The sequence below is a fragment of the Numenius arquata genome, chromosome 6 (assembly GCF_964106895.1).
Source record: "Numenius arquata chromosome 6, bNumArq3.hap1.1, whole genome shotgun sequence".
NCBI lineage: Eukaryota > Metazoa > Chordata > Aves > Charadriiformes > Scolopacidae > Numenius > Numenius arquata.
Genome location: NC_133581.1, coordinates 2,210,854 through 2,225,160, shown reverse-complemented (window position 1 = coordinate 2,225,160; position 14,307 = coordinate 2,210,854). Strand labels below are relative to the sequence as shown.

General features: G+C 53.7%; 1 protein-coding gene across 1 annotated transcript in view; it reads left to right on the top strand.

Moving 5' to 3' along the window:
* Positions 1 to 1,887: 1,887 nt before the first annotated feature.
* KDM2A (lysine demethylase 2A) overlaps positions 1,888 to 14,307 on the top strand; it is a 48,501-nt gene continuing 36,081 nt past the window's right edge. The window contains exons 1-2 of the mRNA XM_074148700.1: positions 1,888 to 1,923; positions 2,054 to 2,158. Of these exons, the coding sequence (XP_074004801.1) occupies positions 1,888 to 1,923; positions 2,054 to 2,158 (141 nt within the window). The remainder of the gene's footprint in view (positions 1,924 to 2,053; positions 2,159 to 14,307) is intronic.

Sequence of the window (14,307 nt, the reverse complement as noted above, 5' to 3'; positions counted from 1 at the left end):
AGGCGGCGCATGCGCGCGGCGGCCGGCGGGGGAGGGCGGCGGGGGGGGGGTCAGGGGAGGTTGCGGGCGGCGCAGGCGCAGTGCGGCGGCCGAGTCAGTGTGTATGTGAGAGTCTGACGAGTTCAAAATGGCGGCGGCGGCTTCTGTGTGAGAAGGGGAACCGCGTCCCGGCCGGGGGGCGGTGGGGTTGGCGGCGGGGCACGGCACGGCACGGCGCGGCGGGGAGCACCGGCGGCGGATCTGCAGCCGGCGGCGAGGGGGTGCGGCGGGGCAGTAGCGGCGGCGGCGGCGGCGGCGGTGGTGGTGGCGGCGGCGGCGTCGGGGGGGACGCGGCGCCGGGCCGGGGAGCGGGGCCCGCGGGGAGCGGGCAGCGGCCCGGGGCGGCCGGCGGGGCTGTCAGCGCCCGGTGGCCGCGGCGGGACGCGGCGGGGAAAAGGGGGAGCGGCGGGGCCGGGGCGGGGGGGGGGGAGCGCGGGGCGGCGCGGCCGGCGGGCCGGGCCCGGGCCCGGGGCGCGATCGCTGCCTGACCCGGGGGTTCTTCCTCCTCCGTCTCTTCTGTTTCTCCCCGTTTCGGCGTTAGAAGAGGACAAAGGCGCAGGAGAGACCTGGTGAGCCGCTCGCTGCGGAAAGCGGGGTTGGGGGGGGGGGGGGAGGTGTCTCCGGTACCGGCCCGCCACCCCCTAAGTTTCCCCGGGATACTCCGGGGCGGCGGGGCCGGTGCTCCGGGCCGGGAGGGAGCGGGCCGGGTCTCCCTTTCCTTGCGGCCCGTCCCTTGCCCCGGGAGACCGGGCCGGGAAGTTGGTGGGCAGGGGGGTGGGCGGCTACCGGGGCCGGCTGACAGCTCCCCGGGGACTGACGTCCCGGGGCTTCCCCCGCCGCTTTGTTCCGCCGGGTTTGAGTTGTGTCCTGCCTCCCCCCCCCCTTCTCCTGTCCCGGGGAGCGGGGGGGAGAGGCCGCGGCGGCGGCGGGGCGGCCCGGGACGGGACGGGCCTCCACGGCGGGGGCGGGATGGGGCTGGCGGAGCCGCGGGGTTCGCCCCGCTCCGGTGTTGCTTGGCTGCTGTGTGGGACTGGGGTTGTCCGGGTGTTTGTAAACAAGAGTTTTAACGAGTGTAGGGGGGGGGGGGGTGTGAAGTGGCCCGAGTTGGCTTTTTTTTGGGGGGGGGTGGGGGGAGCGGGGAGATGCCGGCCGGGGCTCGGCAGGGCTCCGCTGTCAAACCCTGCTGGGAGGGTCGGGGAAGAGCGGGGTGAAACACCTCCTCCCCGGGCTCTGGTAGCGGTTCTGTAAGGCTACACGGGGTGGCGGGTTCCTCCCCCGAAGGTCTGGTGTAGGCACAGTCCTAGGGATTAAGAGCGGCGGTATACGTAGGCTTTGGTTTCATTGGGTTCCTTTAAGAGGAGGGAAAAAAGAAAAAAAAAAAGTTTAGGTGCCATCTGATGCCTTGGGAGGTTTTTTCCGTGTTATTGCGTGGTGTCACAAGGTGGCAGGTTTTGGGATCTGAGCTTGTAGGTCTTCTCCAGACAGCAGTTAGTCCCCGACACTCAGATGTGCGTGTAGGAGAGATCCCATACGCCTTCCCTGTTGGAGATGTCCTGTACCTGTGTAACTTCTCCCGAGTGCCACGGTGCAGGATATCCGGAGGACGGCAATCGGGTTGTTTGGAGGAGTTGGTTCTCTAATGTATAACCTTATATTTTGGGGAAACCAGGCTGCTCCCCGACTGCCGTCGAGCGTTTGACAGCAGTTTGCCTGATTCCTATCCCGCTGTGAGCCAAAGGAGCTGCCACTTGTGCTGGTGGTAGTGGGGAACGGAGGCTTTTTCCTCACCCAAGACCTGCAGCTCATGTTGTGTTACAGGACAGCTGGTAAAGTCATTTAGCCTAGGTCATGCCTAAAGTTAGAATGGGAGCGTTAAAAGTTGAGGTGGGTTCATCCGCTGCATTCGATTCCACAGTAGCGTGGAATCAGCCTCAAAATGAGCAAAGAAAGGAGGAGGGATGTGGGCGTCTCGTGTCTCTGTGCCCTGCTTCACTGTTTCCCTCTGCCTTCAAAGGAGGAAGAGGAGGAAGACAGCAGTCCTGGAGTGTCCTTCTCGCTCTCTTCGGAAGAGTCGGAGATGGAGCCCGAGGAAGAAAGGATCCGTTACAGCCAAAGACTGGTCAGTATTGGCCCTGAACAACCAAAGTCTGTTCTTGGTTCTGTTGCAACGGAAGAAAGAAAAGGCTTTTCCTGTCAACAGGTTTAAACGGCCCAAAAAAAAGCGTTGTGATGGATCGCTGCGGCCTGCCCAGAGGCATTAGCTCAGCTGGCGGTGGCTTAGATGGCTTCGTGGGTCCTGTTTGTGTCACAAAGTTTGCCCTAATGAAGAGGGCACTTGACTGCTGAACTCTGGAAGAGGGGAGGGTTGGGGGCTGAGATGCTTTGCGGAGCTGCTGGATAGAAACATGAACGGAGTGTTGGTGTAGTTTCTGGCGCGGCAGGTTTTCTCCATGTGTTTGTAACAAGCAGAGAAGCTGAAATACTGTGTGTTACCGTGATGTTGGCCTGGACTTGATTTGAGTGTGCTGCGAAATCTGAGAAATCCAGCTTCAGGCTCAGATTTAGTTGTGCCTGTGCCCCTGTGCATGTGTTTTCTCCGGGTGTTTTCTTTAGGAGGGAGCTGCTCCGAAATTCTGGTCCTTGTTAGGTCCTTTCAGGAGCTCTGGCTCGTCTGGTGTTTGCGCTGCTGTTCGGGGTCTGTGAGTTGGGCTGGACCCGTGAGTGGTGTGAGAGTCTGAAATGATATTCCTGGAGATCCTGGGAAAGGAGGGAAGCTGCAAGTTGGTTTCAGACAGTTTTGAACACCCTGGGAAGGGTGAGTGTCAGCTCTGTGATAGCTGAAGCTGTGATGGGAGTTCCTCTCTGAGTCACAGCACTGCGTGTACCCTCACCTTCAAGGTGCTGCCTCTAAGGGTAAATCCTTATCCTTTAATACTCTGAAATCATTTGGTGTGGGGCAGGGTGGACTTGGTGTTAAGCTTTGCCCTCGAGAGCGAGCAGTTCTTGCTGCTGGGTGCCTGGCTGTAGAAAGGAGGCTGGGGATTTATAGTCACCACGCACCTTGTAGGTGGCCAAGGGACAAAAATCCTCTAGTGAGGGTAGGAAGGGTTATTCCAGAGGAGAGGAGATTGCTGCACAGGTCGTGGTTTGTCCAAACACCTGGTTTACTGAAGGTGTGCTCTTCTTCTGGTGCTTCTTGGTATCCGTTGCGTGTTTACTTTTTGCAGAGAGGATTCTCACACTAGATAATTTGGTGACAGGCATATGTACTTCATAGTCAGCCGCCTTAGCCCACTTTGGGAACCTGAACTGACTCTGATTTGAAGTGATTTTTAATCTTTGTTCGCTTTTTGAGAGGGTGCTTACAAAAAAACCCACCCAAACAAACAAACTGTGCTACATCTGTGGGCCCTTTGGGGTGCTTTGTTTTTCCCGAGTGCTTCGGCGGATGCTTTAAGGTGACAACGCTGCCAAAAGCAGCAGTCCCACCTCGTCCTGACACGCTTGGTCCTACAACGGTGGGGCACACAGCTCAAGGTGCTGGTTTGACTGGGGAGTGACCGTTTCAGTCAGGGTGGCGGGAGAGCTTCTCTTGGAGGCAACACCGGCTTCAGATTTTGGTTAAACTATGATCTTAGATACACTTTGACCGGCTGAAATAACCCAAAATGTCTGGAAAAGATGAAGCAGATGAAGGGGGACTAGCGGCCAGCAACTTACCTGTTTAAAAATGCTGATAATCTCATAAATAAGAATCATTAGGAAGGGTTGCTGTCCCAGTGTAGGTGGTCTGGGCTCCAGCAGAATGTGCTAAGCTGGATAAATGGCAGCAGGGTTATGAGCTACATGCTTAAGGGGCTCGGGAAGGCACGTGGGCAGCAAGCAGAGGATGAAGCTCACCTGGGCTTCTGTGGCCTCGTGTGCGTGTTGTTTCTGCTGGCCTGTAGCCGAGAGGAGGTGGCATGACCCCTGTGTGGTAGGTGAGGCTTAGGTCATGCCTCCTGTTTCGCTTCTCCTGGGAAATTCCAGCCCCTTAACGCTCTTTTGCTGTGTTAGTGAAGCTCCCTTGTTGAAGGACCTTAAAAAGATTTTATTTTTATTTTTTTTTTCCCCAAGATGCGCGCTTCGAAATACGGGGAGCTGTTCCCTTAGGGAGTTTCTGGCCCTTGCAGAACAAGGTATCACGGGTGAATTATCCGGGAAGACGAAAGTGCTGAATATGACTTATTTGAATATCCTACTCCTACGTATGCCTCGGTCTTGGGAGTTGGTTTTAATATCCCTACGTTAAAGGTTTTAGATAGGGAAACAGGTAGTTGGTAGTACAGTACGTTTCTGCTGCTGTAAGCTGTGTTTCTTGTGTGTGACTGGGGATCGATGTGGGTGTGATAGCAAAAGAAGAAATATATCTTTAGAAAAAAATAAATCCAAATGTGATAGCAGTCCTACCAGCCGAACAACCTTGACCAGAAGAGTTGGCAGCGGTGAAGGAGCTGAATTAATTGCGTGTGCAAATCGTGTGGTTTGATGGTACCAGTAGCCTGAGATGGTGAGAGAAGCTTACAATCTAGTGTGCCAGGGTTAATTACACCAACTGCATCTTTCCATGTGTCACCCTGGCCTTAAAACCAGACTGGTTTCCATCAGGACGTAGAGGAAGCCTTGAGCATTTTGTGTTATTTTGTTTAGTGATCAATACTGTTACCTTCCTCTGGTTCCGCAAAAATCTGATCTATGTATGTTTTCTGAGTGGATTTGCTGGTATCGGTGAAAAAACTGGGTGTTGAGGAGAAATTCACCTCTGCTTCGGATCTAATCACGCTCCTACGAGAGTTCTGTGGTGGGTCGCGCTGCTCTAACTGTGCTTGCTTCCTAGTTCGGGCTCTACGTCCCCGGCTCTCAGGTTTATAAAGGCCTGGGTGAGTTGGTCTTGGACGCAGGGGTGTTGTTGGGAGGATGTCCTGCACCCACCTGAAACAATTAGTCTGTGGAAGAAGCTGTGTCCCGGCTCCGAGAGGCTGACGTGGGTAGAGGACACAACAGCGGGTTAAGGGATAGCTGTGTTCCTCACCCGGCGTTTCATCTGGGCCTCCCTGCACCGTGAGTAGTGAAAGATGGGACTTTTCAGACACTGATGATTAGTTTTCTTTTAAGTCTGCTTCTATCTTGCTGCTCCTTAGTTTTATGAGGCAGAACTTTGGGGTTTGAGGTGCTGGCTTTATAGGCTGTAGATGTTTTGCAGGCCCTTAATGGAGGAGCTGAAATGCTCTATTGTATCCTGCGGCCCCAGTGACAGTCCAGCCCTGGCAGTGACAATGCCGTGGTCCCTCTCTGAGACTTGGACGTCTTCCGCTGCCTGTCGCTGGGTGGTCGCACCCAGCCCGGGTCACACCAAGCTCTTCGACTCCCCGGGAGGAGGCTGAGGGCACGCTGGCACCTGGAGCTGGAGCCTGGGCTTGTTGAAGGCAGGGGTGGCAACATGAGCGTGAGCCGTTTCACCCAGCGCTTTTCTAAGGATGTGCTTGGCCCGCTCGAGGCGAGGTGTTCCCGTCTCGCTGTCGCAGCACTGAGTGAGGATTTCTCTTATTCCAGTGAGAAATAATTTACTCTTTTACTGCACGCAAAGCTGCTACACCCGTACAGATCTGTTGGAATCTGTGGAGCTGCCGGAGGGTTCCTCAGCGGGACACGCTGCCTGTCCTGGGAGTCACTGAGTATTCCTGGGTGCTGGAAGCGGGAGGAAATCTCGCCTTCTGTCTGCTCCGGGGCTTATTCTGCTGTGAACCAAGACCAGCAGGACTCCGTGAATTCCCAGTTGGGATTAGCACGTCGCTGAAGCGGTGCCGTATGCTTCCGGTGACCATGGTCCGGGTGAGGAGTGAAGGGCAGCGGCGTTGGATCACGTCGGGATGGCTTGGGGGTGGGGGGAGCGTAGCAGGAGGGTGCCACCACCCTAAGGATAAACCCTGCCTGTTGTGGTCTCTCTGTCAAGTCAGCAGTCTGTATCTCAGGGTGTGGTTCCCAGTTGGGATTGCCGGTGTGGCGGAGCTGGTTTTGGAGGTTCTCTCCCTCCCTCTGTCAGCGCCTCGGGAGTTGATGCCCCTGAGCCGAATGCTGCTTCTGGAGATCGTGGATCATGCCCTAGATAAAAGTTGGCGGGAGGGGGGCATCTAACCCAAATCGTTGCCTGCGAGCTGGCTGTCCCACCAGAAAACCTGGTGGGACTGGAGAGGTGGCAGCCTGAGATGGGGAGATGAGGTGGGGTAGGAACCTCTTCAACTGGCTCTGCTGCTGGAGAAAGCCTGCGGTGGAGCTGCACCCTCCCTTGGGGCGATGGGTGCTTGCTGGGGCTGGGGCACAGCTCCTGCTGAAGGGGACCATCCTTGGCTGGATGCAGTGACATCCTTCTTTTTATAGATGGAGATCTGGGGTGACACCCGTGAAGGGAAATGTGCCCGTGGAGGAGGAGACCCAGCCGCTGATCTGTCCTCTGGGAGGTGAGGGGGGAGGCAGAATGTGAAATGCTGTTTCTCCTGTCGCTTGGGGCAGTCCGTGTCCTGCCTTAGCCCTTCCCTGCCCTGCCCTCTGGTCAGATCCTCACCTGAAATTTGAGAGGAGGCCTCTGCCTGTCCCTACCAGCCAAAACCTGAGGCCTCTCCTTGTAAACAGCAGTGAGCAAACATGAGCAAACATGTCGGTGTCCACGCTGTTTCCCCCAGGCGAGAGTTCACTTGAGCTTTGCAGTCTGTGGAGTCATCAGCTGAGGGATGAAGCTTGGGGAGCGTGGAGAAAAAGGTTTCTCTTGCAGCCTCGTGTCCTGCGGTGTGGAGTGGCACCAGGGATGGCAAGGCTGGCTCTGAAAGGTGACCAGAGTCACGGCAGCTCTAATCTTGTGGCTTCCAAGTTGTTCCTGTCAGCGATACCAAACTCTTTCTGCAGGATGAGGTGATGTAAAATGCAGGACGCAACCCGCTGGCCAGGAAGGCCCACGTGCAAGTGTTCATGTGACACTTGTGACAAAGTTCCAGCCCTTATCCTCACACTGCCAAGGTGGCCTCAAAGTTGAGAGAGGGAGGTCAGCAGGGAGCAGGCTGTGGGCTGGCAGGACTGCTCGTGGCTGCTGAGATAGTGAAGAGGAGGACGCAGCTATTTTCCCGTCTCTGTATTGGCCAAGTGGCTGCCCTTGCTCTCTCTCAAACGGCTCACGCTATCTCAGCGGTGGGATACAACCAGTAATACCAGTCAGGTTCTGCCTGACTTCTTGTTTGTCCTCCTTGCGATGCTGCTCGCTACCAGGTAATGATCCTTTTGTGGTTGCTGGCGTTTGTCATCCTCAAATCTTGGTGTGCTCGACAGAGGCTGGTCCTGCTGGATACTGGCTTTTCCAGGGCTGGTCCCATTGACCTGGGACTTGTCCGTGTGTCCTGGTGTGAACCTACCAGCGTAGTTCCTGCAGTACTGAGGTGTGGGCCAAGCCACGTGCACCGGGGAGTGGAATCTGGGTGGTTGTACATGGCCCCCCTGTTTGAAATTTGGCACTGGTGGCCCTGTCAAGCGATGCTCCTTCCTCTTTGTCTGATATGTCCCCTGTGTGAAATCCCGTCCGGCCAAATGTCACTGGTCTGCTGGTCACACCTCAATTTTCTCGTCTAGACAGGACCTGTGCAAGTAGGGTAATTAATCTCTCCCACATGCCTCTGCCTCGAACTGAAGACACTACAAATGAGTCATTCCAAATGACCCAGGTGTAATAATTGAGCTCTAAATAATTTAGGGACTGTTCAGATTTGATCTGGGCAGCTCTTTGGTGGAAGCTCGCAGCAACTGAAGGCTTTCCTTGGAAAGCTTTAGAAATCCCTGTGAGCGTTTGGATCCTGAGAGATGCAAGAGCGTGCTGCTCCCTGGGAGAATACGTCCCCGTAACCAACTGGATGATGTTCTGTGTCAGCAGAGAGGACCACAGCGGGGGTAAATATCTCTATCTCTGGTGGCTTCTTACTGTCCCAGGCCTGGCTGTGCTTTGAGTGTGTTCCTGGAAGCAGCCAGACAACGCAGGAGCACTTTGAAGTTACTCGTGAGTTACCAAACAATATTTGCAAGTTGCATTTATGTCTCCTGTTAATGAGCAGGAGTAGTTTTTCACAGGGTTATCCCAGCTGGAGGTGACACTAATAAGTTAGGAGAGCAGTCCCCATGCCCCCAGTACTTTTTTTTTTTTTAAATTGTTGGCTAATTAGGACAGGAGCCACCCAAACGGGGGTCTACAGGTCACTGGCTGGGTTTTGGGGAGAAATGGCACACGTGGGGGACGTGGTGGTGTGATCAGAAGGTGGAGAAACAAGGTGGTGCACTAACTGTCCTCCAAAAACGTATGAGGGAAAGCAGTTACTTGTCTTCAGGCTGAGATGTCTGGTGCTGCTGCTGGAAGAGTGTTGCTGATTCCAGAGGAGAAGACGATGGGTGAGCTCTGACGGGGGCAGCCTGAGCTCTGGAAAGCTCAATTTGGTGCCGGAGCTGACTTATTAGTTCACAGGCTTTCCTACGCGATGCCTGACCTGCTTTTATTTGTGTGGGAGAGGTTAAAGGCAAGTGGAAGAGGAAGAAGGTGAGGATGAACGTGGCACACCGTGCTCAATCACCGCGTGTGGTCGTACAGCCGCGTACTCCCTGTGGCAGGAGCTGGTTGGGGACACGAACCTGTGTGCTCAGAGAACAGGAGTTGTCAGAGATGAGCAGATCTGCCTTACTCTGGATGTCCTACCTGTTCTTGGTGGAGGGGGAGATGGGAGCAGAGAAGGATCTTGCTTGTTTGCCTTGGGAAAAGCAAAAGAGCCAAGTGGAAGAGCAAACCCTGCGGTAGGACGGCAGGGCCTATAATTAGATATCAAAGATACTAAGCTGTCAAAAGCACTGGGAGGCAATAAGGGTGGGGAGTGTGTATCTCAGTACTGGGATTGTTATCTCCAGTCGGCTTGGAGAGCCTGGGATCTCAGTTAAATTGATCTTCTTGGAGCGGGGGTTAGACAGAACAAACCTGGGAGGGAACAGGGAGCAGTGGATAGGCATATGCCTCTGGAAAATGGGTTCTGACCATTTCAGCTGAAGCTCAGAAGCTGTCTGTGGCTGCACTTGTACGGATGCATCATCAGAAAGCCTGTCAATAAAATCTGAAACCAGCTACCTTCCGTCTGGGATGGTCTCCAGCTGGTTGAGCTGCAGACCAGACTCTTTGCTGTACGAGTGCTTGTGCTGGTCCAGGCTCCATTCCTTTTTCTGGAGGGCTTAGGGTAGGGTGTCAGCCTCTAGGGGGCTGTAGGGAACTTTGGGGTTCTTCTTCCCTTTCCACAGCGGTCTGAACTCCCTGTGCTGCCCACCTTCAGGCACCTTCAGATCTCCCTTGGTGAGGATGCTAATGACTTCTGATTTTTGAGGGCCAAGGAGTAGCGAGAGCATGTTTGTGCTGCTTTCTCTCTATCTCCCTACTTCTTGGGTCATGTCAGTGCTGCCCAGTAGCAGCTCTAGGAGCAAATGCTCTGCCACCTCCGTGTTGCATCTCAGGCAGTTAGGAAATGCTCTGTGTCATGTGTCCTAACAGTTGGACCACGCTGGCTAATTTTCACTTGTTCGTGCTCATGTGATAGGGAAATCACAGGCTCTAGGATGGTGTAGGAGAATGAGTGTGAGCTGCTGTAGGTCACTGATGCTCAAAGAGCTCTGCTTATGGACCCTGGAGCTTAATCTGGAGAGACCAAAAGGGATGTGATGAAGTTTTCTCTTTGCTGATCCTCCTTGTTTACCTCTTTTTCCCAGCTCCCAGGAACCAGGTGAGGAAGATGCATAGCTGTCCGCTGGTGTTTCTTGCTGGCATTTGAGGTGGTTCAGATACACCTGGTGAGGAAGTGTAGCCTGTGAATCCCTGATGGGATAGAGACGGATCTGTTTGACAGGGTTTCTCTCTGTTTTGTTTCTTTGAGTCCATGTTTGTGCATCTCTGTTGCTGTAGAAACGGTACTGGTGGTAAACAACATGAGCTGCCTGTCCAGGGACTCTGAATCCCTGTGGAAGTCCCAGGAACTTGAACCGGAGGAGGTTTTGGGGCCGGGATCTGCCCGGGTTTGCAGGGTGGTAAGAAGAGTTAGGTGGGTTTACGCTTGTGCGACAGTTTGATGGGGTGGTGTGCTCTCTGTAGTGCTTCCACCCAGGTCGGGTGCTTGGCGGGGTGCAAATCTGGGTGGCATCTTTTGCTGCCCAAAGAGCTGAGGTGTGGTTCACAGCACTGCGTGTGAACGAGATGGTGGTGGTGGGGGGAAAGGACTGACAGTTTTTCCTGTTGTCAACTAGAAGAGGTCATATCGATGGTGAGATGGTGAGCGGAGCAGTAAACTTCCCTCCCTACGGTTACATTTAAACACCGGCTGCTTTTTGTCTTTCCCTGGATCTCGTGTGTTTTAGTTATCGCACTGTACAGCAACAAGGGTTTTAATAAAACTACCCCCCACGCCCTTCTATGTCGAGGAAGAGGCTCCGGGGTGTGATCGTCATCTGTGGTTTTTTTTGTGAGCGCTGGCCCTCGGGGTTGGGAACCGACTGCAGAATCGTGCCGTCGTGGCTTAGCCGGTCGTAACAGAGTTTGGGAGAAGAGGTGGCTTGATAAAAGGCACCGAGGGGAAGGATGGGGATGTCGCTCGATAGAACTGTTATCGAAAGAAGCAGATCTCAGCCAGCGAGGCGCGTTCTCACCACCAGCGAGATACGCGGAGGGGATGGTCCTTTTCGATGTTGCCCCTTTACCTCGTCCAACTTTTCATGAGGCAGCGGTGAGAGTCCGAAGGGAGAGAGAAGAGAGGCGCCGCTGCAGAACTTGGAGAGACAGCGAAGGGAATGCTGGAGGAACAATCGGAAGGTGTAGGAGCAGAAAAGCCTGTATTTTTATTTTTTAAAAAAAGAGGCTGGCCTGGGCCGTTCGTCCAAGAACGCCCTGCTTCCCCCTTGCTCTCTCATCTACCCCTGGCTTTTGGGAGCTGTAATCTTGGGATTGAGCTGAGGCAGCTGGAAGTGGAAAGGAAAGCACTGGTAGCGTATATTCCTTTAGGGTCAGGCTGCCTCAGTGTCTGTAATTCCCTGTGCTTAAATATTTCCGTGTGTCGCTGACCTCCTGAGCCCCTTTTCCCTGTTTGGAGGTAGGAAGGGGCAAGTCCTGGGCTCCTTATGGAGCAAAGGGGGAGGGAGTGCGTGCAGTGATGGTGTAACAGTGCGGAGTAAGGAGGAAATCTCCTTCCTAGTAGATGGTTTCGCACTGTCCATGTTCATCCCAGTGGCTCTGGGTTGTTTTCAGTCTTCATAAGATCCTAAGCCCCAATTTGAGCAGCCTGTGCTGCTATCGACAGGACAAGGGGTAATGGTTTTAAATTGGAATAGGGGAGATTTAGATTAGATATTAGGAAGAAATTCTTTCCTGTGAGGGTGGTGAAGCACTGGAACAGGTTTCCCAGGGAAGTTGTGGATGCCCCATCCCTGGAAGTGTTTAAGGCCAGGCTGGATGGGGCTTTGAGCAACCTGGTCTGGTGGGAGGTGTCCCTGCCCATGGCAGGGGGGTTGGAACTAGATGATCTTTAAGGTCTCTTCCAACTCTAACCATTCTATGATTCTATTCTCTTTAAAGGACAGTGTCAGCTTAGCAGGAATTGTGGTGCAAACCCCAAAGCTTCCCATGCTTTTGCTGTCTGAGTACTCCCGTGGTCCAGCCTTGTTCCGTTTGTGTGATGTGACGGCACTGGCAACAGGTTTCTGCAGAGTTGGGTTGGGAAGCTGAGAAGTTTGGAGGGTGAAAAATCTACTGAAAATCTACTGAAAAATCTACACTAGTCCTCTGAACTCCCACCGTACGGTGAACAGAGAGGTGCTCTGCCTGTCCCAGCAAGGAATGAAGCAAAGAGTTGACCTATTAATGCTAGATCAGTTGCATTTCTGTCCCCAAATGCAGGTGGCTCCGTGTGTCCCTTGTGCCGGCTCTGCTACGTCTCTGCCTGGTGGTATGTGTGGGCTGGATGTAAATGGTCCGCTCTTTCCCAAGTGGGAAAATGGGATTAAGTGCGTGTAATTTTCAAGCCTGCCTTTTTGGAGAAGTTTGGTCTACTTTGTTCCATTTTGGAGATGTTCTGTTGCCTTCCTGTGCAAAGGAGAAAGAGTAGCAGAGCTGGTAATGCTCATCCACCTGACTGCACAGCACCTCCTGGGGACTCCCTGGCAGGGAAGGGGGTCTACACAGGAGTGTTTTTCCTTGGATTTCTTCTGTTTTGGAAGGCATGAGAGGTAATTAAAGGAGTTTGCTCCGTTTACTTGAGAAATAACAAGGCTGAACATCAAAGAGCAGCTTCTAACACAGTCTGTGTGGCTCACAGGATCAGTGTTTGGTCCTTAAAGGTGGGATGGTGGAGGGTTTGATGGTCCTTCATGAGCTTCCTCGAGGTCTCGTAGAATCCAGGCAGGGTTTGTCCCTGTACCAGGGTTCTGTGGCTGGTGGTGGGTACGGACGATTTAAGGGTTAGTTGGGACAGCGGCTGCACGGGAAATATGCTGCAGGTGACTGGAGTGAGGAGCCGTATCCTTTCCTAGGAGCAGCGATGCCTTATTGGGACTGTTGCCAGACTTGCCCATCTGTGATCTGCTCTAGCGCCTTCCCCTGTCTCGTGGGTTTGCTGCTGTGGCTGGTCAGCCTGTGGTTTAGCGGCAGCTGCTGGAGTTCTCCTTGGCCCCTTGGTGCCGTCTCCCCACCTGCCTCTTTCAGCCTTGCTCCAATTCCCCAATTATTCCTTGTGTACAGCCAATTTTGTAACCCAAAAGTGCAAACCAAAGCGTTCTCCCTGTGTGTTCTGAAACGCTGCCAGCCCTGCTCGTGATAGGAATCCCTCCTGGAGCTGTGAAGCCTGGAAGGGCTCCAGTTCTAAGTAGATTCCTCTTCACTCCTCAGCCTGGTGCTTTGAGTCTTTCTTTGTCCGGGAACGTTCAACCTGGGATACACCAGTTCTGCTCTCCAGCTCTTGAGAGAGACAGGAGGTGATGAGGGACATCGATGGTTGGACTTGATGATCTGAAAGGTCCCTTCCAACCTAGATAATTCTATGATTTAACCTGGGTGAAGTCCTGCTGGGTTAGTTCTTGGGTTCCTTTTGTGAAACTGGGCAGGAAAAGAGTTAGTTTAGTGTGGTCATCTTGTCCAGAGAGTCATCATTGGTGGAGAGGGCACACAGAGCTGCTAAAATTATCTACCTCCTGGCTTGTCCTAGTGTTGGGCTGGCCCTGAGACAGATACAGCCACTCGATCTCTTGCTTGGGACATCAAGGCCTTCTCTTCAGATTCTACTATGGGACTTCTTCCTGGCTGGGGTGAGCGGAGAGCCCAGGACCACTTTATTGATCATCCCTGGGGCACTGGCAGTTGTTTGGCCAAGCAAATGGCTCTGCAGAGCCAAAATATTAACAGAACAACACAGGCCCATCTCTGGAGAACCCCTTGGTTCCCCAAGGGTGACAGGAGGGGTTGTAGTTTAGTTATTGCTTCCCACACTTGGGAGGAAGAGGAGGAGAAACTGAAGTGGTTGAAGGTTGAGGCACAGGACAGAGCCTGCTGCCGCTCTGCTGGCAGAGAGAAACAAATAATTTGCTTTTATGGACCAGATCTTGGAGACCCAGGAGCTGGAAGTGGGGAGGTGCAGGCTTGGAGGAAAGGAATATAGAAAGGTAAAGCTCTTGTGCTTAAGATAAGCGGTAACCTGGCAGGCTGCTGATGGGATTTCATAATCTTTGTGCCTTGGTTCTCCACGCGCTATCTGAAAATACTTGCAAGGGAGTGTCTTCTCTGCGTACCCGGTTCTGGTGTTGGCATCTGCTCTGCCCTGGGTCTGCCTTGCTGCTTCCACGCTTGTCCATCCTCGTGCCATGTGCCTTCCCATAGACGCGGGACCCTCTCCCACTGATACAAAGGATTTAATTTGGCTGTTAATTGCTGGTGGGTCTCAGTAGGGTGTCTTGGTGACTGGATTCTGGACACTGCTCTTTGCCAGAGGTACTCGCTGAAGATAAAAACACCCATCAAGGAGTTTGGATGTTGAAGGTCTGAGCTTACCTAGACAAAAACCGTAGTTCTTTGATGTAAAAATACGTGAGAAGTTAAATTTATCAACTGAGGAGAGTTGAGCTTGTTGGTTTATTACCAATTTAGATGCATTTCAGCAAAGTAAACCTACAAAGGGATGAGTGGCTGGGAGG